Genomic DNA, 25264 nt, shown 5'->3' with positions numbered 1-25264 from the left:
AAAAGATAAAGGCTCGCTGCCCTTTTTCAGTGTAACTGTAGCTAAAAAAGAACAGCAATTGCTTGTATACACGTGACAACCACTGGCCATCACTCAGACTGTTCATGAAAAATCCGCGTGGTATTGTGCATAAAAACTTCTTTGAATTCATCGTCGTCAGTTTAAGGGAAAGGTGGGGTGGGAAATCTATAAAACACCCTGAACTGATGTCATGATATGTTTCATAAAGAACAGTGTTACATTTTAAAATATTTTATATGAACAGTAAAACTTGCACTGCTGCATAGCAGACAACATGAAGAACATTTAGTAAAAACATTCACTGAAACCCCTGGTATATGCATTTAATGTCACTAATCAAAATATATATTACAGCCCGAGGTTCTGTTAAGGATCTCTGTTTGGGGTTTGTACAGTATACACAATATTTCAGAAAAAAATATTACAGTAAGGTATTTTATTACTCCTCTTTTATATTAGGCTTATCTACTGTAACTTACAGACCCTCTCTCCTTTACATATTCAAACCCTTATAGTGCCCTAATGCCCCAGCCAAAAAGTGTTCAGCTATCTAACAAGCCCTGTCTATTATAAATTCCAGTTTCAGAAATTTCAGTACTCTTAATTACATTTTAATAAATAGTTCCATTTGCCCTTTTTTACTCTGTGCCTTTTTGAGGAAGTCCTTTCATTTACCAAAGCACGGTATGTAACAACCTGTTAGAGGTCAGAGAGGCTTTTGCTCGTTCACTCAAAGGACAGTGAGTCCACAGATAGCTGCGATGCATTAAATACAGTTATATACTATTTACATTGTCCTCTCTGATTTTCAATTTAGGTGAAATACAGTTGGTAACTAATGTCACCTACTACAAACTTTCAGTGTGGCTGGTGCTTTATTAATAAAAGGTGTATTGAGCTACAAAGTACACTGAGTGGTTGCCCTGATTATTCTTGTTTCAGTGTTCCGTTAGAAATGAAGTGAATTATTCACGTGAGTAAGAATTCAGGAAGAGGGGTGGTGGAAAAACCACAAAGACTTTTCTGTATGTTTTGAGATTCCAAAATACCTGAAAACTGTGGTCCCTTTTTCAGTGCCAGTATCTGCAGGGGAGAAAAATGCAACCAAAAGAGAAGAGGAAAACCTGTTAAATTAATTTGATTAGTAAAGGTGTGTTTTAAAATGCCTCAATTCTGTACAATATTATACAATGGAAGTCTCTTCTTAGCTGTCACAGCTGTTGTACATTCTTACAGACTCTTCTGCTAAGTCTGCCCATGTATGTGCTGAGTTACTTGCGATCATCAATAGTTTTAATGAATTCAACTGCTGCTGTGAACTGCATCCACCAGTAGGACTCTTCTCCAGATAAGCAGTTGGCATAGAAACTACTTATGTACTGAACAGTGGACAGCAAGCAAGGTGGATTTGCCTGAGGGTTAAAGAAGAAAAAGACGCTTACAGTTTGTTGCCAAACCTAAACTCAGAATTACAAGATACAGAATAAAAGTACAGTTCTATTTCTGCAGTGATCCTCACTACCACCCAGCACATGATCATGTAACACAGCACAGGGCAGTGACTGTTTATCCTGAGCACCCTCACTTCCCCCCTCAGGGGGAATGTGACCAATGGAAGGAGCATTTCTCTAATGCAGAAAAACGACAGGCAGGCCATGAAAAGAAGGAGATCACAGGCAGAACCTATCAAGTCATCACAGACTTCAGCACGTTAACCTGTTATTTTAGCATTTTATACATCACGTGCCATTCTCCAAACTCTCATGTTTCAAAAAAAAAAAAAAAAAAAAAGCAAGTCAGTATTAATGTGGATGTTGGTCATCAAAGAGAACAACATTAAGCATGAACAAGTGATAGGTGCGTCTCAAAAAAGAAAGAAAGAAAGAAACAACCACCCCAAAGATCAACAATGAAAACCACCACCACCCCTCCAAACAATGCTCAGCCCTCAATTTCCCTGGTTCCAACTGCAAAGTTTGCTTGGATTCTAAAATCTTAGTTATGACCACATTTCTATTTAAGCCTGCTGGATTAGCTCTCCTTTTATAGTCTAGCATGCTCCTACTTACCCAAATGCATTATCATTTTTCCTAAGATCTGCTTGCTTGGTAAAAGAATTAGTTGTGGTTTGTGATCTTTGCAGAACAACTCACCTTTATAAGAACAAAGACCAGAACAGGAACAAAATCATCTGCCCCAGGCACTGAATCTTCATTTGCCAGGCTAAGCAGGTTCATAATGGTTGAGCACATTCGCAGGATGCACTGCACTTTGTCTCGGGGGGTTTTGTAAGCACTTATGGTACGGATTTCAGACTGTGCTGATGGCCACGGTGCCTCCCGGAGATACACCTAGGAGAGAGAAACCCAACAGCAGTTCTCATTTATCTGTGCTGCTACTGAGCACCAGAGGATCCAAGGTACCAGAGGCAGGAGCCAGGCTCCGGACAAATGAGAAACTCCGGGTCAATATGGTTCCACTGCAGACAGAACAAAGGTGGCTTCCTGCTGTATTATAATATAAAATCACAAGGAAATAACACTACGTGCCATTAACATAGTTAGACTGTACTTTCTCCTGACTTCTACAGTACCCTGTTTTGAAACAATGTAGAGCTGTATGCCTGTCTTCCATATATAAGCAGCTTTATCAATGTTTGCCATTTTCAGTCACACAGCTCAAACACTGAGCTAGAATGACTGCAAGCATTCAGCCACTCAAACATTTCTTAAGTCTACCAATCTAATTTAATTACCTTCTTAGCACTGAGAAAAGTGAAAACACCAGGCAAATGGATAGATGTGTCAAGGTTCCATTAATGATGCCTAGTTCTGAATGCCAATTTGATAACTACAAACCACAGTCACAGCATATAAGTCATGTTAGAAATATAAAGGGTTGAAATCTTTATTCTAAAGGAAATTATCTGAAAGTTTGCATCTTATTGCAATAGTAATATGTAGTAATATAGTATTATATTAAATAGTAATATATAAATAGTAAAATAGTAATATATAGTAATATAGTATTACTGCTTCAATCTTATCATCAGGACAGAAGTGGTAAAATTCAAAGAAGAAAAAAAAAATTTTAAAAGATCAGCAGATGATCCCAAAGTATTGGTGCAGTGTGTTTTTCCTGCAGGGTATTTCAGCTGTATGGCTACAAAAGTAACGTTTCAAAATGTAAAGCAAAACAATCCTCTCCCTATCACAAACACCATCACTCCAACATACAGAGCGAAGGAAAGAAGTTCTTACCTCAGGAATCTGAAGTGCTTTGTGGTTTGCAGTCACCACTTTAGATAACCTCTGTATGTGCTCATGAAGGACCCTAAAAACAAACATAAAATCAAGAATAAGAAGCAAGCAGCAGCCAGCAGTCCCCAGGAGTTTCCCACTAGTTTGGTGCACTACAGGAGAGATCTTCAGGGATGCGTATCACCACGATCTCAGCCAACGCACAGCAGGTCAATAAACCACACACAGGACTTCCAAACAATCAACTATGAAGTCAGTAAACCATTCAAAAAAGATGCTCAATAAAATACAAAAGAAACCCTAGATGGAAAGTACTGTCCTGAAACAGAAAAGGAAAAAGGAGTCCTGAAACAGATTTTATTCGTTCTCTCAGCATGTGCACAGAACTGAAGGTCTGTATCTTAAGTCATTACATTTTTAACTTTATTCTGCTTTTGTGGACTGTTGCAAACACAAACCTTCACACACGATGCTAAAGCGCTTCTCGGTTCTTGTACAAGACATTCTGAAATGAAACATAAGTTTGTAGGGCATGGTTGCCTTAAAAGAATCAAGTCTGTCACATTAAGACCAAAAAGCAGCCATCTGCACCAATAGTGAAAGAGAAACCAGGTATTTCAAACCACCATGACTTACTGGTCACGTAAAATATCTCCATCCTGATTAGGGTAGAATGCAAGTTTGAAAATACGATTCATCACGCTGCGCTCTATAGCTAACTGTGCATCCTGAAGCTGTTCTTCGCTGGCATTCTGCCATATGGCATCCTGAGCCATTGCTCCATATAAGAACTGAAGAAAATCTTCAACTTGGGCTGTTTTGTCATCTGCTGCCGTAAGTTTCTGGAAATCTGATAAAAATGTAAAAAGAAAACATATTCAGTTAAGGTTAAAAAAATATATATTTCCAATAAGCTTTCCTGGAAAGAAGAGCTGAGAATCCACGTTGTACTTCTCGCCTGGCACCAGCGGGGCTCTGTGCTGCCCACAGCCTCGCGAGAGCATTTGAATACAGGAATTAAAGGAGAAGAATGTACAACACAGTCAGTTAAGCATACCCTCACAATACCCTACTTGATACTATGTTAATCACTTCCTCTACAGTACCAGTTCTTGCCACCCACAGAGATAACACCCAGAATAATCACTACAACAGTTGCTGGTAGGAATGAGTGCATGCAAGGCTGTCAGATGCTAGAGGAAAAAAAAAAAAAAGAATCAAGAAAACTCATTTTTTAGCCCTACCTTTATTAAATAAGTATAGTTGCAACGTTAATGTTTATCTACAAAGTACAGAACAAGTGGCACAGCCAAGTTAATGCAGCATGACCAAATCACTGGCAACTCATCAGCATCGTATTTATAGCATTCTGTACCAGAAGACAACTGCCACTCAACATCTGCCAGCAGCCTAAATGCCACAGTTGCCAATTTCTCTTTTAGATCATCCAGAAATAGATGCCTCCCTTTAGTCCAATGAAAGGGCTTAACTCCTCTTCCTTGGTCGCTGAATCTTACTAGTAGAACTTTAATGTCAGTAGATACAAATTCTTGCTAAAGACCAGCCTATAGAGACACATGTAATACTGTATGCTGTATTAACACTGTATGCTCCAAGAGCAAGAACTGACTCCAAATTTCTTATATCTTTACTTCATCTTTACTTTGTGCACACGTAACACAGAAATTATTTCAAGAAACCTTGTTTTGAGAGTTGTCTTTCTGTGCCAATATTCTTTATGCTGCGACGTTTCCGTATCTTTGGCACCCACATTAGTACATAAGTAAGGAGTGTAGAAACAAAAATAATCCACGGTCTGCATTAATCTTACCTTGAATAAACTCCCTGATTTTCTTTTCTTTGCTCTCTAGCAGTAACCTCACACACACTGTAGTGAAGTATCTGTTGGCCACTTCTTTGTCTCGCAGAACTCTTTGCAATAGCCTTTCCAAGTGTGCCTGTGTTGTCTGCAGGCCCTGGCGACATCGAGTTAAATAAGCGATATATGGAGCTCTTTTCCTGAAAGAAATGTTCTATGTTAGATTCACAGAAAAGAAAGAAAATAATAGCTTTATAAACTGCAAAGCTGTAATGCAAGAAGAGTCCTCAACCTGTTGCTTTTAAAACAAACATAACACCTGAATTAGGAAGTTCAGTTTTACACAGACTTCGCTGCCCTTGCAGCACTGCAGAATGCACAACTAAAGCAAATTCTGAACTGCATCTCTTTGGGTGTGGAGCTGGATATCAGCCACAAGCTGATTTAATTCAATTTATTACTATTTAATACAAGTCATTCCCAGAAAGAGGACACAACCTCATTGTTTTGTGGAAAAGTAGAACTGTAATAAACTTATTTGGTAAGGTACAGTTTAAATAAAGGATCTTTCTAATCTGCTAGTGAACAAATGTATGCATTTGGAAACCCATTAATAAGATACAGAATAAACTACCTGTAGTCCTCTGCAATAGAGGCTAGCAGCTTCCGACAGGTCCTGTTATCAAAGCGGCTCACACATCGCATTGTTTCCTGCAGCTGGGCCATCAAGTTCTTGTCTTGAAGGTTAATAGCTTCAGCTAGCTGAACTTTCAAGAAGCACACAATTTCATTATCTAACACAGAATAAGGGAAAATTATTAAGGAAACGAAACATAGGCACAATCAAAACAGAAAAATGTTCTTCAACATGGGAAACACACACGCAACAGCTTGAACAAAAACTTCTGCATAGAAGCATTTATTAAGTCTCTGAATCTTCCAGATATCAAGGAATACGTTTTTCTGTCATTACCTTATCTAGTATTGAGAACTACTCTGAAATGTAAAGAGGAATATAAGGAGATAGATTCACCTGTCTGCAAATAAACCTATAGTGGAGGAATGCAAACAAGTCATACAAATTAAGTCAAACGGAAGACTGAGCAAGTCTTCAAGCCAATATCTTGCTACTGTAGGTACTTCCCAAACAGCACGTTATTGTGGGAACCAGAGGCAACAGAAGTAGTAGAAGTAGAAGTTTAGTAGGCAACAGAAAAGAGAAGATGCATACAATACAAAACTTCTGCATGTATAAAGAAAACTTACCTTCAGGATCTGTGTGATCTGGTAAACCATTCCTCGTTGAATGTGTCAACATTGGAAAAGCAACAGAATCTGCTGAACAGAGAGCCAACCTCAATTTCTTCTTTGCATCCCTTAAAGAAAAAAAAACCATTTCCTTAACAAGGCTGCTGTGAAGACTGCTGCTTCATAAAGCAATCCACATTTTTTCTTTTTAAAATACTGACTAAACATTATGTAACATAACTTGAACATACCAGTGTTGTCAAGATGGAAGAGGATCCCTTCTTTAGATATACCATCTAGACCAGTTTCACAGGAATTTTCCTAAACATTGTTCTCCTATCCCCCTCCCACCTCACTGGAGAAACAACAGTTTGAGATGCTTAAAACTGAAAACATGCAGAAGTTTACAATTAAGGAGGACATCATTATTCACATTAATATTTTTTGTGGGGAACTGATCACATGGCTTCAGCTTTCAAATCTTCTTTGTGGGTAAGACTAAATTTGAAAGTGTATTTACCTATAGGAGAAAGCAGAACTTTGTGGCTGAGCTACTTGACTTGCAGAGTCTGGGAGATCATCTGCAGACATGTTTTGCAAAGCCTCATCACGTGGAGAGTCGTGGACACTCTCACCATCCCCTGTAGTCTCTATGGAAAGGAAAAGTGACACTTGTGGAGTCAGAAGAACCTAGACTAATATCTTCTGTTTCGTTCTTGTTAGTGTAAGAGGAAATATAGAGACAGTAAGTAAGACAATCTGTCTAAGTTGAAAGGTCATATTAACATACGCCATCTGCAAGTCCCTAAGAAGAAACTGCATCAGTTTAAGGCAAACTGTGAGCAAATACACTTCTTCAGTTTCCATTTTAAAAAAAGCAAACTGGTAAGAGATGTAACAAATCACCACCTCAGTGGCAACACAGATGACCCCTTTCAGGAACATGGATTTCATTCCCAGTCTCAGAGGAACTACACCACAGGTTGTATGAGAAAACATTTCTGTTTTAGAGCTCACACTATTACACTGTTAGCACTATGTTTGTCTAGAACACTGAAGTGTTTTTTTTTATCTTTAAGAGGGAGAAACTATGTTGGTAAGGACTACAGACATCAGGTTCTCACCTCCACTGTCATAGTTTACTAAAGCTCCTTCACTAGGACTGGTTCTCTTAATTGCATTCCTGTATTTGTCCAGAATATCTTCTGCAGCTTGAGCCTGAGCGCTGAGCCTCGGGCTCGGATCATCTGGAAAGTCATTATAAACAAAAGGAGTAAACCTTGGGTTATGCCAACGGAAAGCAAAATGCAAAAAAATTTACACCCATGCATTCAGATTCTAGCCATAACAAACAGCTACTTGCGTTCCACGTAACTACAGTTCAAATACAAAGTCCAAAGCAAAAGCAGGAGGAAAAAAAAAGCACTATGAAAATGAGCAAATAAAATCAGATTGTTAGCATATTTATATCATATACACCAGTGATTCTTGTATACTTGAAAGCCTCCAGAAATTACTATGGAAACAGAAAACTAAACACCCAGGTCCAAATCAAATTTAATTTAGCACTTAAGGAATTACCATAGGAATGTGTCTGCTGTCCTTACAGCTCAGCTGTGATAAGGACATAAGCTTTTTAATGAACATTCTAAAAAATAAATAAGTGGAGACCTGAGTCAAGATTCCAGTACAACTGATATTGACTGAAGTATGACAATTTAAAAGCAGTCTTCAAGGCAACAGTCATCATTCACTTTCTTATTCAGAAAGCTAGTGGTGAATATTAAATACAACAGCCCATACCTGTCTGTAAATACACACCTAATGAGCACTCTGGAAATCTACAGGGCATGTTACAAGAGAAAATTACTATGATAACATTATTCACATACCTTGTAGTGTTGAGTATCTATCAGGTACCATATCATCTTTGTCTTTTTCCTGCTTTTCTTTCTTTCTAAATGGAATTGGAGCTGAAAAATACATGGTAACTTATCAGGGTCTATGCTGAGACAATGGCCAGACTGAAGAAGCATTTTAAGAGGACAGCTACTACTGTGTACCCACCCGATGTCAGTCTGATAAGCTGCTCAAAGTGAAACGGTAAACATTTTCCAGTGAAGATACAAAAAGGCAGCATGCCCTAAGGTACCCAAACAAGACAGACAAGATCCTACCTTTGGGCATGGCAGACACAAAGCGTTTTCTCCACCACGGTTTGTTTCTGTCAGACTTCTCATCATCGCTGTCTTTTCGCTCATCCATCTGTGGAAGAATGGAATTTATATTTCAATATCACATATCACATGTAAGGACAGAATTTCCTCTTGACATCTACAGGTTCTACTCTATCAACTGAAAAAAAACCAACAACAAAAAAAACAAAAACAGAACTACAGCAGAGCACGGAAGGCCAGAGCAGACCAAGTTAGAAACACCCCTCCTGAAAAGAGAAGTATGAAAAGCCAAAACTGTGAAGAAATTTAGATATTTTTTAAAATTGTTTCTTAGGATCTACAGCATTTTAAATTTTAACAGTACAACCAAACTATTTCTCAAATCCCATTAAGTCACATGGAGCTTTTCCAGTAAATTTAAGAGGAACCAGGCATATTTAAGTCACTCTGAACACCTGTAGTTTTCACTTGTAAAGGACTATTTTAAAAAAAGCGTATCATAATTCCTTGGTTAAACACATTTAACACCATTTTTCTCTGGCATGAGAAAAATAATTATATTTGGCACACTAGGGAAAAAAAAATCAGCAAGTGATAAATAGGAGCCTCACCTCTCCTCTAGAGGAGTCCTTACTGGGAGATGACGACGATGACTGGGATGTAGCCATCAGAACAGCTGCCCCCGGGGCTGGAAGCTCCCTCTCCTCATTACCAGGACGTCTGTTCCACCCAGGATCACTCATAGGTCTCCGAACTGATGACACTATATCCGAACTCCTGCTGCGGACCAGCCTTTCCGGATAAGAGTGCCTCTGCTTGAACGCTTCTAAATCAGTTGGAATTAAAGCATGAGACCCAAAGTTTGGTAATCGAGCCTCATTACCTCCCACAGCTCCTTCCAAAATTGGTGGGTCTGGTGGTGGGTGAGATGGTCTTGCATAATGTACTTTAGGCCGTACAACGGCTGACACACCTGAGGTAATAAACATAAAGGAAGCCACAACATTTTTAACATTCACTGAAATAAGTTGATACTAGCACAGAAGTACTGAATGCCAATTTTTGGCCTTTTCTTTCCAGCTTACCCTCATTCGATGACAAAGGGTCAAACAATGCAAGCAAAGAATCTGTCTGAGAAGGAGGAGATGTCAACTGACTGGCTCCTGAAATACAGGCAAACAAAAGTTAGCACTGTGCAAAGAACTGCCTACACATAAGGAACACTGGAAAAACAGACCAATCCCAATGAGCAAGAGGGATTACAGTCAGTGTAAATAAACAGAATTAGCAAAAGGTGATCTTAAATTGAAAGATCAGTCTCTAGTTGTACACAATACTGGCCCCTTTGTCAAAGAAACGGTGCTAACAAATCAGGAAAACGTTAAGCTTCATGGTCAGCAAAGCTTTGAAACAGGAAAAATTGAGGAATTTTTCTTTCATTTTCAGAGCTTCTACTGCACTCCTATAAGAACTAAACTTTAAGGATTTTAAACTTCTAATTTTAACTAATGTTGTGAGAACCCACTTACAGGTATCTTACTTACCATGGGCTGTTTCATCCATATCAGGACTTGTCACAGAATCTTTTCCCCCAAAGTCAGAGCTACATTCAGACCTGAGATCCTCAATCTTGTTAGGAATATCTTCAGATGTTGCACTAATACCTTCCACGTAACAACAAAAAAAAAAAGAATACAAAAAACGAACATCTTTAATACTCTTTCAGACAAAAGGAGGCAAAATCCTGAAGCTCCTAAAATGTTTGGTGAGCACAGTAATAATCAAGTCCTAACTTACAGTAGTACTTAGAGACATTCTGAATTTCTGTGTTCCCAGCATAAGCCTTAATTATTTCTGCTTTATGTCTTCAATAGTTTTAACATAGCTTTGAATACACTGAAAATTGGCATTAGAAAGATGCTTCATTCTGATCAACTTTGTGGAAAACTGGGAGCTGAAGTATGTGTATGTATATATAGATAGATAGATAGATAGATAGATAAACATACTTAAAGTCATTGTAATAAACAAACGCCAAATCAACGCTCTGCTGCTAACCACTGCTACTGTAACACAGGTTATTTGATGCACTTTTTTTTTTTTTTAATTATTTCTTTCGTAAGAACTACTGCTTTGATAATTCATGAATGAGTATATGGAGTTATAACTCATTTTTCTCATTCAATTAAAGCAATGGCAGCAAAGTAGATGCTGATTGTGTTCTAATATAGAGATGTGTGTTCAGAGACAATTAAACCCACCTGATACAACACTGAGGCCTGGTGTACTGGGTCGAGAACTGACCTCCCTTACATCTGTGTCATCTGATGTGCTACCCAGCCCAGAACAGCTTTCCAGTTCTTGCAGCCTTTCCTCCTGTTTTAGATCTGGGGCTTCTACAAATGGAGACAACAGAGAGAAGAGAGAAAAAAGTATCACTATTCAATGCCGGGCTCTCTTGAAATTCACCCACAGAAAGAAGAGTGGGGGGCTTGATTTAGCATACTAGGTTTTAAGCTAACTGAACCAATTCAGCAAGATAGCAATGCCCCAGCAGCATAAGCACTTGGCAAGTTTTTACTTAAGCATTGTATTACCCAGACAGCGGTACACAACATAACTAAAATGAATTGTGATCAAAGAAAGCACTACTTAGCATCACTGGAAAAGGAAGCAAATAGAATTTTGCTGTGCAAACCCTTTTCTCTCTTTTTTTAGAGCTTAAGAACTTCGTAAGTAAGAGTCTCTCTGCCTAGGAATACTTCATCCTTCTAATACTAAAAGTATTCACAAACATTAAGGCAATACTGTTGAATGTTCCCACTAAAGAAATAAGCACAAATTACACAATTCTGACCTGAATCGCTTGGTAATACTTCCACACTCCAGGCCTCACTTGTGGTTTCTGAGATGGTTGAACCTGTGCAAGGATCAAGCAACACGGATCCTGAACCTGGTAAACACAGCAAGCTGCCTAGCATGTTCTCTGCAGCTGCACCTGCAAGAGTAAAGCAGAAATGCACAGTGGCATATATGCTTCCTGAAGACAGATCTAATGCAAGAGAAAAATAAGACAGTTGAAGTGTCCTTAAGGTACTACAGAAAGAATATTGTAAATACAGAAATGAGTGACCAGATGCTATACAGGTCATGTGCAAAGTCTTCCTATAGGAAAGTCTTTCTTTAATGAATGCAAACACTTATTCAGAAAGAGATGAGAAGAGCTTTGCAACTTGACCATTTTACGACAAGCATGGAACATTTTAACATATCAGGTGCAGAACTGAGTTACCTGCAATTTCTTGTAAACGATCTTCGTCAATATTTGGATCAAAGTCACTACCCAAGACATCTGTACTCCAAGTTTCACTCACAGTTTCTGATATATCTCTGTCATCAGTCAACCCCATCATATCACGGATTTCAAATTTACGGAGCTTGTCATCAAGATTATCCTGAGTTGTGGCTACATGAAAATAAGAAGTACTGAGTTTTTTGAAAGGCCCCTCCAACTACTTCTAATTGGAAGTTTATAGGAGAACATTAAAGGAAAAAAAAAAAAGCTAACACCAACTGATTCCATCAGATAAGATAGCATTTAAAAGTAACACTTGTGAAGTACTCTTATACAAGAGAATGGTGCCTAAAAGCACTGAAGTGTATTTGAAGCTAAGAAAAGTCTTGGACTACATTTGGTGGCATAAACTAACAAACAAATAGATAAAACTAACATGCTATCAGGAAACTTTAGGCAATTCCTATAAAAAGAACTTCTTACAGAACTGCTGAGGCTGGAAGGGGTAATTGAAGTCCAAACCCCTCTACTCAAAACATGGTTAATTGCAGGTTGGCTCGAGGCCATATCAGTCACATTTTGAAAATCACATTTTGGAAATGGAGCTGGAGACTCCAAAACCCCTCTGAGCATCCCACCCCAGAGTCTGACAAATACATGCTAAAAATAAGCTAGCCAGATGCTCTAAGACTACTCCAATCCAGACCCCCTATTCCCTCGAAGGGAAAGTTAAGTACCAAGCAAAACTTTAAATGCATTTTCCTATGAAGGACTTAAGTCTCAAAATCCCATACATTCTTCTTTTCCTATAAACTACAAGAAATACTTCTAGAGGAAAACAAAACAGCAACAACAAAAAAAGCCAAATAAAAATAAATACAAAACTGATTGTACAAGGTGAGCATTTACTTATTTTCATCCCCAACTAGTCAATTTCTCAATCTTTTTCCGCAGAACTTTGCCTTTCCCACCCACAGCACCACAGGAACTTGCACCTGCCTTGTTCGTGCTCCAGCAGCTGCAGAGCTTCAACACCATTACTCCCAGAGGGACCTGCACCAAGCTCTGATACAGACTCCCCTTCCAAATCCAAAGAGGACACTGAGTTGGAGCGATTTGAAGGACCTGTGAAAAAAATATTTTATTGTAAATCTGATTTGAATACCAGTTCCTAAATATGCAGGATTAACAATCAAAGAGACAATGAAGATTAATACAAACAGTGAAGAGAAATTAAGTAGTAATCCCAATATAAAATATCAAGCTGATAAACTGTTTCTCTGCTCTTAATGTCTACCTTTTAGATACTTAACCTGCACTGTGATTTGTACTTTACATGCATAGAGGACCATATGATTACAAGAACCTAAAAATACGTTACCAGAGAAGGCTAGAATCTCACCATTGCCACTTTGACTAAAAGTCAGTAAAGACATCAATATAACATGTTTAATTGTTCATTAGCTTGTTTGCTTATTTTGAGAAGAGTAAAAACTATGTGACAGAAGTTATACAAAATAATGCCCACTGCAGAATTTGTACAAACTTCTTCAATACCACAGATAAACCCTGCTTTGTCCTGCCTGAGATTCATACAGAAGAACCGTTCTGAGTCCAGAAACCACTCTGGACTCAGAGATATGTAATAGTTAATTAAAAGATCATGAAAAAGCCTTCAAAATCCCTCTGCTTTCATCTCTTAAATACGCTTCTTTTTGCCATAATCCTCAGACTACGTTACGTCTTTGCTGGTCAAAATTCAGTTCCTAACCTTTTTCTCCAAAGGACTAACAGAAAAAAGAAAAGCTCCTAGAGTAACACAGCATGATCTTTGAACAGCAGAGATGACATGCTATGTTTAACAGAAATTCCTTTCATAGTTAAAAAAAAAAAAAAAAAAGGGGACAAAACTTCTTCAAGACTTAAGTAACCCTTCACCTTCAGATATTCCTTCCAGATTATCACTGCAGAGTGAAAAGCGCAAGGTTTTATCAGGTTTACCATGGAGTTTGTTTTCATCAACAGGGACATCTCCTTGTCCACCATCTGCAAGCTGCATATTTAGGACCTGGGCAGTAGGGGAATGAAACAATACTTCCTTAAAATAATCTATTTCTTTCCTGATAATTACACAGTAAACGAAACATTGCATACATTTTTGCACACCTTCTTTTTTTTCCTAGATGCTAATGGTACAATCAATTTTCTAACATTCCACTTGAAAAAAATAAAGTTACCTCCAAAGAGCCTGGAAAAAACACAAGGTAACCAATACGTGAACACAAGGCAAATCCTGCTAACAGCAGAACCAGTAGCTCCCTCCTCACCCCGGGGGTCCAGCCTAACATGTAAACTCATGGTTACACAAGGCTGCAAGAGGAAATAATCCAACCTATCAGGTATGACGCAAGTCTGAGTTGCCAAAAACTTTGGGATCAGCATTCCAGTGCTGTCATTCACCTATGCCACTCGAGGCAAAGGACATGGGGAGGTAATGGAATTAATTTATGCAGGCCTGGTTTGCTCTTGAGCATGTTAGACAACAAAGCCTCTTGATAAATCTGCCAGCTGCATTTTTGCTGTGTTAATATACTGACTTTCAGACCTTGCAGATGTATGAAGTTGTCAGAAAACAACTTCTAAACACAGGGAGGATTAACAGCTAAAATACCCAAGCTCAGTAAGGCAAACAAACAAAACAAAGTGAGTACTTTAATTCCTGTCCTGGATTTGTTGCCCAAACTCAAGTGCCACAGGTTCATTGTCCTGCTACTACAGAACACAGAGGCCGCATTTTTCAAAATATCTGAGCTTTGATGGTGTTGCATACCTCATTTTCTGACATCATTCCTGGAGTAATCTGCGGTCCGGCTCCCAAAGAGATCACCAGCACTTCTTCCGGCTGAACTTCTGGGATGGTTTCCTGGGAGGACCCTTCATGATCCCCATGCTGATCCATGAGAATATTTGACCTACTTCTGCTACGAGTTGCTAAGAAAGTATTTTGAAATATCAACATTAGAAAGCTTTTCCTTGTTTAAGAAGGAAAAAAAAAGAGACAATACAATGAAAATACAGAACTGCAATGTTTTCAATTGGTAACATGCATGCTAACAAACGTATAAAATGCAGAGCCTCACTAGAATTTGAGGAGCTAGCCTTCAAAAATCGAGTACTGATGTGTGAAAAAGCAATCTTTTACAGAACGCCTTAGAGATACAAGGTACGATACATCCTGCTTGCCCACAAAAATTTCTACAACAAAGATCAGCACCGATTTCAGTAACTTCAAATGGCCCAACCTTCTGACATGAAAATACAACATAAAAACAAGCAGTAGCAGCAGATTTACCCCAGCAGCCACAGAAGAGCTGTTTAGCAGCTGCAATTGGAGGTGGGAATAAGTCATCTGCACTGGGTTTGTTAACAAGACTATTTCATCCATGTAACTGAAAGGGATCTCAAAAGATACCTCAAGTATAACTAGCAGTCATACATGCCCACAACCTAGAAAAACCACGTATCCTCACAACAGTCTGACTCTGGTCTAAAGAAATGGGGGAAAAATTGAAAAGTACCCAAAACCAAACAAAAAGATCTCTTGAAAAATAGATTCTGCATTTGTCAGATTGTGTGTTCCAATCACAAAATGACTCTTAGAAAGTTAGTGGAGAACATTAAGAAGTCTGTGACCAACAGAAAAGGACGAGATTCCTGAGGCTTAAAACTGTAATTTGTTGAGCAATTTTTCTCCTAAGAAGCAGAGAAAAGTGACTCAAGCAGTTGTCCGAAACACAGATGCAAAGATTCAACACCAGGTGTTGGACTGTTTCGTGGCTCTTTATCAGCCTTTTCATGTAGCCTCTTTCCCCTGTTTGGCACTGAGAAAGCAAAAATGCCCACGTGGAATCAAGGCTGCTAAGTATGGTAGCATGACACCAGCCATTGCTTGATTCCATCTAGGAAAAACAAGACGAGTGTGCAGAACTAACAGGCCAAACTTTGGTTTTAAATTATTACACAAACACACCTAAGGTTTGCTGCTTTTTTAAAACTACATGTACATACAAAGCGAGCTTCATATAGAAATCAATGAAAAATCTGAAAAAGTAACCAAGTGCCAAAGTGAACCAAAGGCATGCTGAGCTATCACAATCGTGTTACAAATAAAAGCTTCACAGAAAAGAACGGAAGGAAGGCATTACCCACCAAAAGGGGTTACTAGAGTTATATGAGCTGAAAGATTGGTAGCAGAGGTATCCCAGGCAGTAATGGCTGCCAATTGCTGTCCTGGATTTCGAAAGCATTAAAATGAAACAAAAGAGATCAAAATTTTGAGCAACGACGCTATTTTATGATAAATAAATGCTATTGTGCCAATACTTCATAGATTTAAGAGCAGAGCCATTCAGATGCAGAGTAAAAATGACATGGGATAGGTCTGTTTGGAGGTTTGAGTTCCTGTGCCTCTTAGCTGGCTCTGGATAGTTGGATCCCACTACAAACTAACACCAAATCTCTCAAATGAACAAAAACATCCCATGAGGTCATACCCACATTAATATACACCAGAGAAGAGCATCACACTTCCTATTCTAACAGAAAACATTACCAAAATGGAAAAGTTCAAGATTCAGAAATGCTATTGAAAGAGGGGGGAAAAAAAAACAACAACCTAAAATTGCATTACAGTGTACTACCACAATTAGATCAGGCAGATAATGGAGAAAAAAAGAGGCAGTTTCTTCTTAACACACTCCCTGAAAGTTCGACTCCTTCTTCTTCCTTCTTACATCAGCTCTCTTCTAAGACTCAATCATTTTAATTTTACTCTGTCCCACTAATGAAGTGTCAGAGCTTCCATCTTACCACTTTCCTCAGCAAACTTCCCATCTTCCAGTTTTCCCATTATTACCCTTTGCACTATCCTCAACAACAGCGATGTCAGCGTTTTTCTCCAGCTCAATCCAGAGTGGAGACGCTCCCTGTGCTTGCATCACAAAGTACTACAGATGCCTGTCTGTGCAAAACAAAATACTTCACCACCTACACATGAAAAGTAGAACTGAAGGTGCAGCTAAAGAGTACGCCTAAAAGAGCACTGAAAAAATGTTAAAGAAAAATGCATTGTGGTATCAAAAAGCGTGCAAGACGACTGCTTGCTGTCCTTACCTATCGGTAATCGATTTTTTTTGTTAGCTGGAGTAGTTGCAGGAGAGAGCTGTGGGGTATTGTACGGCGTCATTTCTAGGCTGCTGCTTTTCCCTGGTTTGTTCTGGGGTAAGTTTGCTAGCAAGTTTTCCAAAGCCATCCGATCTTCCTTAAGTTGATCACTCAACATTACATTTCGCATGAAACCGACCTGCAAATTTAGAAATTGTGTTGTTAAGAATTGCAGAGCCCTGTTTATCAACTACCTGTAAACATATGGGGCAAGTTTATTTTACTTCTATTTAAAAGCTTAAGAGATTACCAGAGTAGTTAGCTGGCTGTATGTCATGTAAACCACTGTTCTACTCAGCCCCTCCAGAAGGTTGACAGAAGACATGGGAGGAGTTTCAACTGCACGCCCATCAATAACGACATCCAGGAAAGCTGCAACACAGCTCTACAAGGGAAGAAGTTTGGAAACAAAGACCATTTACCAGAGATTAAAAAGAACTTCAGTTCACTAACACAAGAGCTAAATATTTTACATAGTAATATAAGCTTTGCTTCCTATTTTTAAGATTTCAGGATAAAACACCATGTGTCATTAAAACCACTGAAAGTAAGGTAAGGAAAGCCTGCAGGGACTTTTAGTACTTCCTTCTGATCGTTCCCGCATTCAAAAATGGTAACTCACGTGTTTCATTGCAGTGCTCAGATTTTCAATAGGAATTACACTGCTTAAGGCAAACAATCTGTCCTAACAAAAGTGCTGAGCACAGACTAGAAGTGAAACAAGGAAGCATCGTGCAGCATCACTTTCTAACCTGTTACTATTATTATATAATAGATGTGTAAGTCTGTAGCAATGACACACAACAATTGTAATTAGCAAAAATCATCAAGTTACATAAATCAACTTTTTTTTTTTAAGTACAGGTTTTGATTTACTGCTGCATTCATTTCACTGTTCTAATGAAGTAACTGCAGAATTGCTATGGAAGACTGACACTAACAGGGGAAAAGGAGAACAAAAAAAGCAAAAAAAGAACACCATTTCCTTGTGCTACCAAATTACTTTTTCCAATGCTAGATTTTACACAAAAGTCGTCTGCAGATCCGAGTTTTTTCTTTAGCTTCAGAAGAAAAACACAGACAGCAACTCAGAGTTTCCACTTGAAAAGGTTAACTTGCTTTGATATCTTTTCTACATTTCCTTTTGAAAAGCAGCATAATGCCAGAATTGAGAATCCCTGAATCTAGTACTCAAGATTTTGTTCCCAGCTCTATGTAGGATTTAATCTGCTTTTCAGTACACGTAACACATAAATCAACTGCTTAGCAAGTCATTTGCAATGTCTGAACAAAGAAGCTGCAGAAGGATGAAGCACATTCAGCACTCCTTTTAGTTCACTCTTACTTTGTCGAATTTAGCAAGGTTGCTCTTCGTACGTGGATCTCCCTCCTCAGAACCTGTCATTGCCAACTGCTGCAGAAGTCTCCCAACCTGGAAAGAGATGGACTATGAGGAATAAGCATTTCAAAACAACATGAAGGTGGACCCTGCTATAACAATCAGTTAGGACAATTCCTCCATTTTACAAATAATAAAAACCAAAAGTAGTTGTGGTATTTAAGTAGAAAATCTGCATGCACAGTGTACTATGTGTGTCCATAATTCCAGCCTAAGAACAAAGCATATTTGTTTTCACAACATAACCTAGATTCAACTCTCAGTTCTCACATCTCAAAGCTAGACATTCTGAATGGCTGTATATTCTTCATTAAGTGAAAGCTGGAGGAAAAAAATAGGAAGAAAGCCAACTCCAGGCCAGAGAAAATAATCCTTATTAATCACCAACTGCAAACCACTCTCAGTTTTAAAGAGTTGCCAATTGCAAGCTCTGTTACAACCTGCAGGCAGCAACACTGGACAAGATTACTTACGTATCTCCAAAAAACACTGCAAGGCCTGTTAGTAAAATGCAGTGAGTAAAATTCACCACAGTAATTTTCTGTAGGAATCACTTATTGTCCAGTTCACAGACATTTAAAAGCAGGCTGATTATGTGTGGGGAATATCCTCCACTAAATGTAATGATGCTTAATGTCATCAAGCAACAGTTCTATATTCTGTCATCAAATTATTTGAGATTTACACAAATATTTCTCACTAGGGCTGGGGAATGCCTTAAGGTCTAAAAAAACAGGAGGTGCTACTGGCAGACAAACTGCCCACTGCTGCCTGACAACATTTTTTGGCATAATACAATGTTACTTTACACACCCTCCAGAATTCATCTTAAAGCATAAATGTAACTGCAGCTTCCACTCCTTGGAGCAGCTCTCCTAAAGCGTATTTGCCACTTCTGTTAAGAGAGAAAGGAATGCATTCTACAGCGCTTTTAAAGTCAATATTTTAAGCAAACAGGCACATTAACTTTAAAGCATGCCTCCAGAGCAATGACGACACAAGTATTACATTAGCATTTGTCTTATCTATAGGATGAACAGTGCTCTATCTTTTAATGATACCACCTGCTGCAGCAGAAAAAAAACACCACGAACATTTCTCTCCATGTCTTTTTTAGACCAGTTCAAAATGAGTCATACCTGCATCAGATTAAATCTCGCCACTTCGTTTATAGGTGCATCAGAAATTATCCCATACTGTTCTGGATTAACAATTGCAGGACAGATGAAACATGCTAGAAGGAGGTCTGTGCACATTGCTCTGACCTCCCCAACCTCCAGTCTGTCTACACATGAGAGCGTTTTGTACATTTGTGACACGATCCATCGCAAGCTATGTGGAAAACAGTACGTATTTTGTTTCAGATAGCCAATGAATTTGTTCACCAACGTCACCAGCTTCGCCTCATTGGAGTCAACCATTTCTTGGACTCTTTGCTTAAATTTTTCTGTGCCTTTCTCTCCAAACAACTTTTCCTGTTGGACTGGAGAGAATCTCTCAATTAATTTGTTTGGATCAGTTTCCAGGTGATCTTCATCTTCAACCAGAAGCTGCATGATCGGCTCATGTAAAGTGGCAGTAAGAAAGAGTTTCGCAGAAAAAAGTCCTTCAGAGAAAAGTTTGAATAAGATGCTGAACGCACAAGTGCCTCGTCTCAACAGCCGCCGAGGGTTGTCACTTTCCTTAAGTTCAAATTCGATCAAGTAACGAAGGACCTGCAGGAGGTAGCTCTCATCCTCCTGCATGATGCAGTTTCCATAAATGGAGGTAAAGACTGTGTGAATGACACTCTGGGTGTTGTCCTGGTTGAGCTTCTCTCCAGCAACCAGACAGGACGCGATAAGCCTAGGGTTCTCTCTCAATCTGTTTAGGAACTCTCCATAAGCAGTCTCCTGAAATCCCAACTGCTTATATCCATCCACAAACTGCGTATCCTCCAAGATTTTAGCATGCTGACAGCATTCAGCAGGAGAAGCTTCCGCACTTAAAGAAAAACATTGAAACACTCTAAGTAAACTCTTAAGCAAACAAATTTACCAGATGTCACATAGCCAATCTGTTCACACAAAAGATGTCCTTCCATATACTTAACCCAAATGATTTCCAAATTCAGGAATAAGAACAGTTTGTTCCCATAAACCACAAAGAGCAGCAAAGCAAATACACACATTAGAAAGATGGTAGTTTAAGCAGACAACAAACAAGTCTCTGGTGAGTCAGATACCTCAGTTTAGATTCGTTTTTAAAAAGTACTATTTTTGTAATTAGTACAGCAAAGGACTCTAAAGAGCGACAGTGTGAAAAATCTGGTAGTTTTGCTGCAATTCACAGAAGTTCAGGTATCTGTTCTCCCCAGGGCCACCACCCCTCCAAGTCACCTTGTTATGATCAGTCTGTCCAAGTTAATCCGTTGCTGCTTGGAAATCCATGCTGTGCGGTACAGCTTTTCAGCTGTCTTCAACACATCTGCATTCAGCCTCTGAATAAGTTGCTTTTCTGAGTTTACATACAGTCGTTCCTGCTTGAGGTGATGAGCCAGTGTGTGTATATCCAGCTTCACCATCTTTGACAGCAGACTACACAGTACTCACTGAAAGAAAGGAAAAAAAGGAATGAAATCCAACAGTAATGGAAACAAGTTCTGTCAGCCCCAACAAAGCAATAAGCATAAGTAACAAAGTAAGGAGGCCATAAGCTTAGCAGTAAACACTTCTGCGCCCATTCTGCCTCCATGTAAGGTTTTCTAGCTGCCAGTTTCATTAACACCTTGTCACTTCAGCACACCAGGAACACTTGCACAGCAGCCAACGGTATCTCTAGCTCACACCAACTGAAATAGCGATAGAGCACCACAAGGCTTACACCACACTCAGCACACGGAGTAAAGAAATGGGCTGGAGGAGAGCTGCAGCCAGTGCCATAGCCTAGGGAGCTCAGGGAGACAGCGAGGAGTCGTCCCACTGTGCCACCTGCATGGCGAACAGGGAAGAAAAAACTTCTGTGCTTCCTGCTTTCCACTAAAGCACACCACCAGCACGTGGGCACAGTTACCTCCGGGCTGCTACAACAAATGCCACCTCTCACCTTTGCGTAACTGGACTTCTTTGCTAGATAAATAAATTAATTGCTAGAAAAGGCGGCAGCTGGAAGTAAGTCTGGAGATGCTGCTCAGCAATAGAACTCATTCGGAAGAATTTCCTCAAATATTTCCACTTGTAAGAATATTTTTGGAGGACCAATCCAGAAGTGTTTTTTAAAGAGAGAAACTGAAACAAGCAGAGGTTTTCCTGTCACAACGGTGTCAAAATAAGCCAATCAATCAACACTGGCCACTGTTCTGTCTCAGTGTTTTCTAATTGTGAAGTCAGAGCTTACACTTATTACCACTATGTGGGCATGGGAGTTCAGTACCAGGCAGAACAAGTTCAAGCAGCAAATCCATCTAAAAGTTAGCTTAACGAAAGAAACAATAACATAAATTGCATTATGTTGACATGGGAAAGGGTAGAATCCCATAGATCAAATTATGTTTCCATGGAATCATTAACAGCCGCGGGGCTTCTTCACGAGAATTAACAGCAATACTGCATAATTTGGGAAGAAAAAGGGGTTGATCCATATATAATACATAGCTGTCAAACACACTGGCAATGGCTACATGGCAGAGCTGTCAGAGGGACGTGGTGGAGAAGCCTTGCACGCTGTGCTAGAGTTAAACAGAAAACTTACTTCCCATAATCTGCAACTACCCCAGAGAAGCCCACCTCTACAAGACCGTTTATTCCATGCTTGAGAAACTACAAATAATTTACCAAGTGCTCTCTTTTTATGTTTTAAAGATCTGTGGTTCACTGCTCAGCAAAGTAGGAGATGATCTTCTCTGAAGAATACAGATTAGCTCCCTAATCAGGCAAGGTTTTACATTTGTTGGTGCTTGTTGGCGTTTTATTCCTAGTGTGAGAGCCTGATAACCAGGCATGCTGGCAGCGATGGCCACTCCTTGGCTGTGTAATTATGTCAGGTTACAACTATAAATGAAAGAACAAAAATGCTAGCAGAGACAGAAACAGATGCTGTCACGTCTTTATGCATTCCTAGCAAATACAGACAAACCTGTATACAAAGCTCTCTTTAAAAAGGAAAAGCATGCTAACAAAAAACCGTGACCCTAACCAGTGGTTACAGCTCATGCATTTATGCTATTCAAAGATGAGACCGAGCAAGGAACTTCAAGGATGCAGTGATTCTGATGTATTTAACTGGGGCAGTCTCAGACAAATGATTAGAAAAAAGAAATGCTGACATCACTGTCAAAGTTGTTTGAGAAGTGAACAATAACTTCTTGCAACTCATTTTTATTTTTAGTCACAGAATTTTAGGGCTTTCAGGAAAACATATCATTGCCAATAACTTCTCCTAGAGCTAAGGGCAATTAATCAAAAGAGAAATTTAAAAAAAAATAGCTAATACACAGAAAGCAAGTACAACTCCCAGACAATCTGGAGCCCAAATATGCATGTACATAACATGTCTGGTCAGAGAAAAAGCACAACAGAACAGCAGGGAAGACTTCCACAGAACACTGCTGTGATTTGTAATGTCACCTATTGATACCTTATCAATATGCCACTATCTTTCAGACTCTTCTCTGTCTGCACCACAGAACACAAACGTAATGAAAGTGAGAGGAGAACTGCTTTGAAACTGAGCTGCAAGACGTCAGTAAGCACGACTGTTTTCTCAGGAACTGTGAAAATCCACAGGGCAACATGCTGACTGTCTGACAACAGTTTGTGCCCTACGTACATGAAAAAGGGATCAGCAGCTTCCTTGGCTTTACAGTCCTCTGAAATATTAAACTTGTTGGCAAGTACCAATTGATACCAAAATATACCTCTGCAGATGAGGAATGCCTCACTCGCTCCTATTACCAACTATCAGAAATAAATTATTCCACAGTCATGCAAGCATAGCAAGAATCAGTGCAAACAAGTGGGTGTTCACCTTCCGTGACTGGCAGACGTCTGAGAACACTAGAGATGGAAAGCTGGAACTGTGACACATATGGACCTTCAGCAGCCTTCAGACTCACTCTAAAGAAAGCATAAAGCACAGTCAAAAACAAACCAACCAACCCAGTTGAACAAGATGCACATGCTATCCCTCTCTTCACACACTGGTATTCACATAGCCTATATCTGAAAAGGAAAACTACTCTACCGTTAATACACCTACATGATGCACGGCTCCCCTCCAAAAGCCCCTTCCCTTCATGATCAGTACAAGCAGACAACAGCTGCATTCTTTAACCTTCCCACGCCGCACAGCATTCACGCCATGCCAGAGCTCAGGACAAGAGCTTTAAGAAGCAATTAGCCACACTTACGTATTTGGTAATGCACTGCAGCAGGCCGTAACAGAACAGACAGGATGGCAGCCACCTCAGCTGCTACTAGTTCCTGTTTATCAGCTTCTCATACATACAGAAGCCACCCAAAATTACCCAATTAACTACTTTACAACGATCATCCGTCGGACTTGAAATAAAAAGTGTCCGCGTGCAATTGTATGAAGAGGCGGTTTAGGCAATTTAGAAATCCAACTGTCTGATGCAGTTGAAGAAACAACAGATATTAAATAACTCCCACTATCTGCAAACCATTTTTCAATCCAGGTAACTTCATTTTAATAGAAAAATATTTCAATTATTTTGAGACCGCTTAATAAGCTACTGACTGGAAAACTTACTGCAGCAATTCAAACAATTCCACCTCACAATGCCCCACCACAACAGACTGTGTGAGCTGACAGCATCTAAGATGTTTCGCCCTACTATCAGCATGCTCTGAGTTCTTCAGAATCCAGAGCAATCTATGTCTTTGGTAAACATGCACATAAACTGTTTCTCGCATTTAGAAGTCCCATAAACCACTCCCTGAATCTTTGGGTGCTGAATAGCAGCACATAGAGCGTGTGTTTTGTACTGTGGCACACAGAAACAAGTGGCACCTCTGTTACACATTTCTGCAGTTCAGTTGACAGAAAAGAGTAAGCAAAGCAGCAAATACTGCCACCGTAAACTAAATTCTTCTTCCTCCTCCAACATTTCCTGCTCAGGGTTATTTGTTCTTCCTGTGTCTGCTAAGCAAGACCCAGCTTCCAAAGCAAGTTTGGGCAGATCAACTGCAGGGAGGGCTGGGCAAGGCCAAACTGAGATCGTTCCTTCTTACTGAGAAAGAATTCTTAAGCAAGCTTGAATAGCTTCCATGCTAACTTACCCCAGATGAAAGCATCTCATCTTCATTAACATTTATAGTAACAACAAGCAAGCCTTCTTTACATAAGCTAACAACCTATCTCCCAATGTTGAGCTAAAAAAAACCCAACATTTTTCAGTTCACCATGACTTAGGATTCACCTGCTGAACCCTCACATTATAATGCCCACCACATCAAAACACACAACGTGCAAAATGCATTTCAATTTGCTGCAATTCAACTATCTAATCAACATTAACACAAAACAAGCACCTCGAGTTTGCTTCTGCTCAGTGGCTGCTGTGCAACCAACACTGAACACAAGCTCTGTGTGCAAGAGCACTTCATTTCTCGAGTCCCTTATTAACAGGGCGTATCAGGAACGCATAGGCTCAGCTGCCTACTAAATTGTCAGCTGCGGTACTACAGCAATGCACAAGAGTCAACAGGGGCACATAACCACCAAAACCTGCTCCAGTAGCTCGTGCTGTTAGAAAGAGTCGCTCGCCCTACATAACGAGCCGCACCAATTAACTTCCAGGCAGAAGTGCAGAACCTGAAGTTG

General features: G+C 39.5%; 1 protein-coding gene across 9 annotated transcripts; it reads right to left on the bottom strand.

The window, feature by feature from the left end:
• Window positions 1-1292: 1292 nt before the first annotated feature.
• Window positions 1293-21028, bottom strand: GAPVD1 (GTPase activating protein and VPS9 domains 1; the record flags this gene model as incomplete). 9 transcript variants are annotated; one of them, XM_079544779.1, is made up of 26 exons in its annotated part: window positions 1293-1433; window positions 2175-2372; window positions 3282-3354; window positions 3918-4131; window positions 5113-5300; window positions 5735-5894; window positions 6367-6476; window positions 6869-6998; window positions 7473-7595; window positions 8241-8321; window positions 8526-8613; window positions 9137-9489; window positions 9611-9688; window positions 10070-10189; window positions 10787-10963; window positions 11383-11523; window positions 11818-11991; window positions 12820-12945; window positions 13759-13888; window positions 14651-14811; window positions 16030-16110; window positions 16993-17182; window positions 17294-17428; window positions 18389-18475; window positions 19582-20425; window positions 20821-21005. In XM_079544779.1, 26 exons carry the CDS (start codon window positions 21003-21005, stop codon window positions 1293-1295), a joined length of 4488 nt encoding a protein of 1495 aa, XP_079400905.1. The 9 variants fall into 9 exon arrangements, with proteins under 9 accessions (XP_079400905.1, XP_079400906.1, XP_079400907.1 ...); XM_079544780.1 differs by having other exon boundaries at window positions 9137-9498; window positions 10787-10921; XM_079544781.1 differs by having other exon boundaries at window positions 10787-10921.
• Window positions 21029-25264: the final 4236 nt, after the last annotated feature.

Source organism: Tetrao urogallus, assembly GCF_951394365.1.
Source record: "Tetrao urogallus genome assembly, chromosome: 19".
Classification (NCBI taxonomy): Eukaryota; Metazoa; Chordata; class Aves; order Galliformes; family Phasianidae; genus Tetrao; species Tetrao urogallus.
This window is presented reverse-complemented; position numbering and strand designations above follow the sequence as displayed.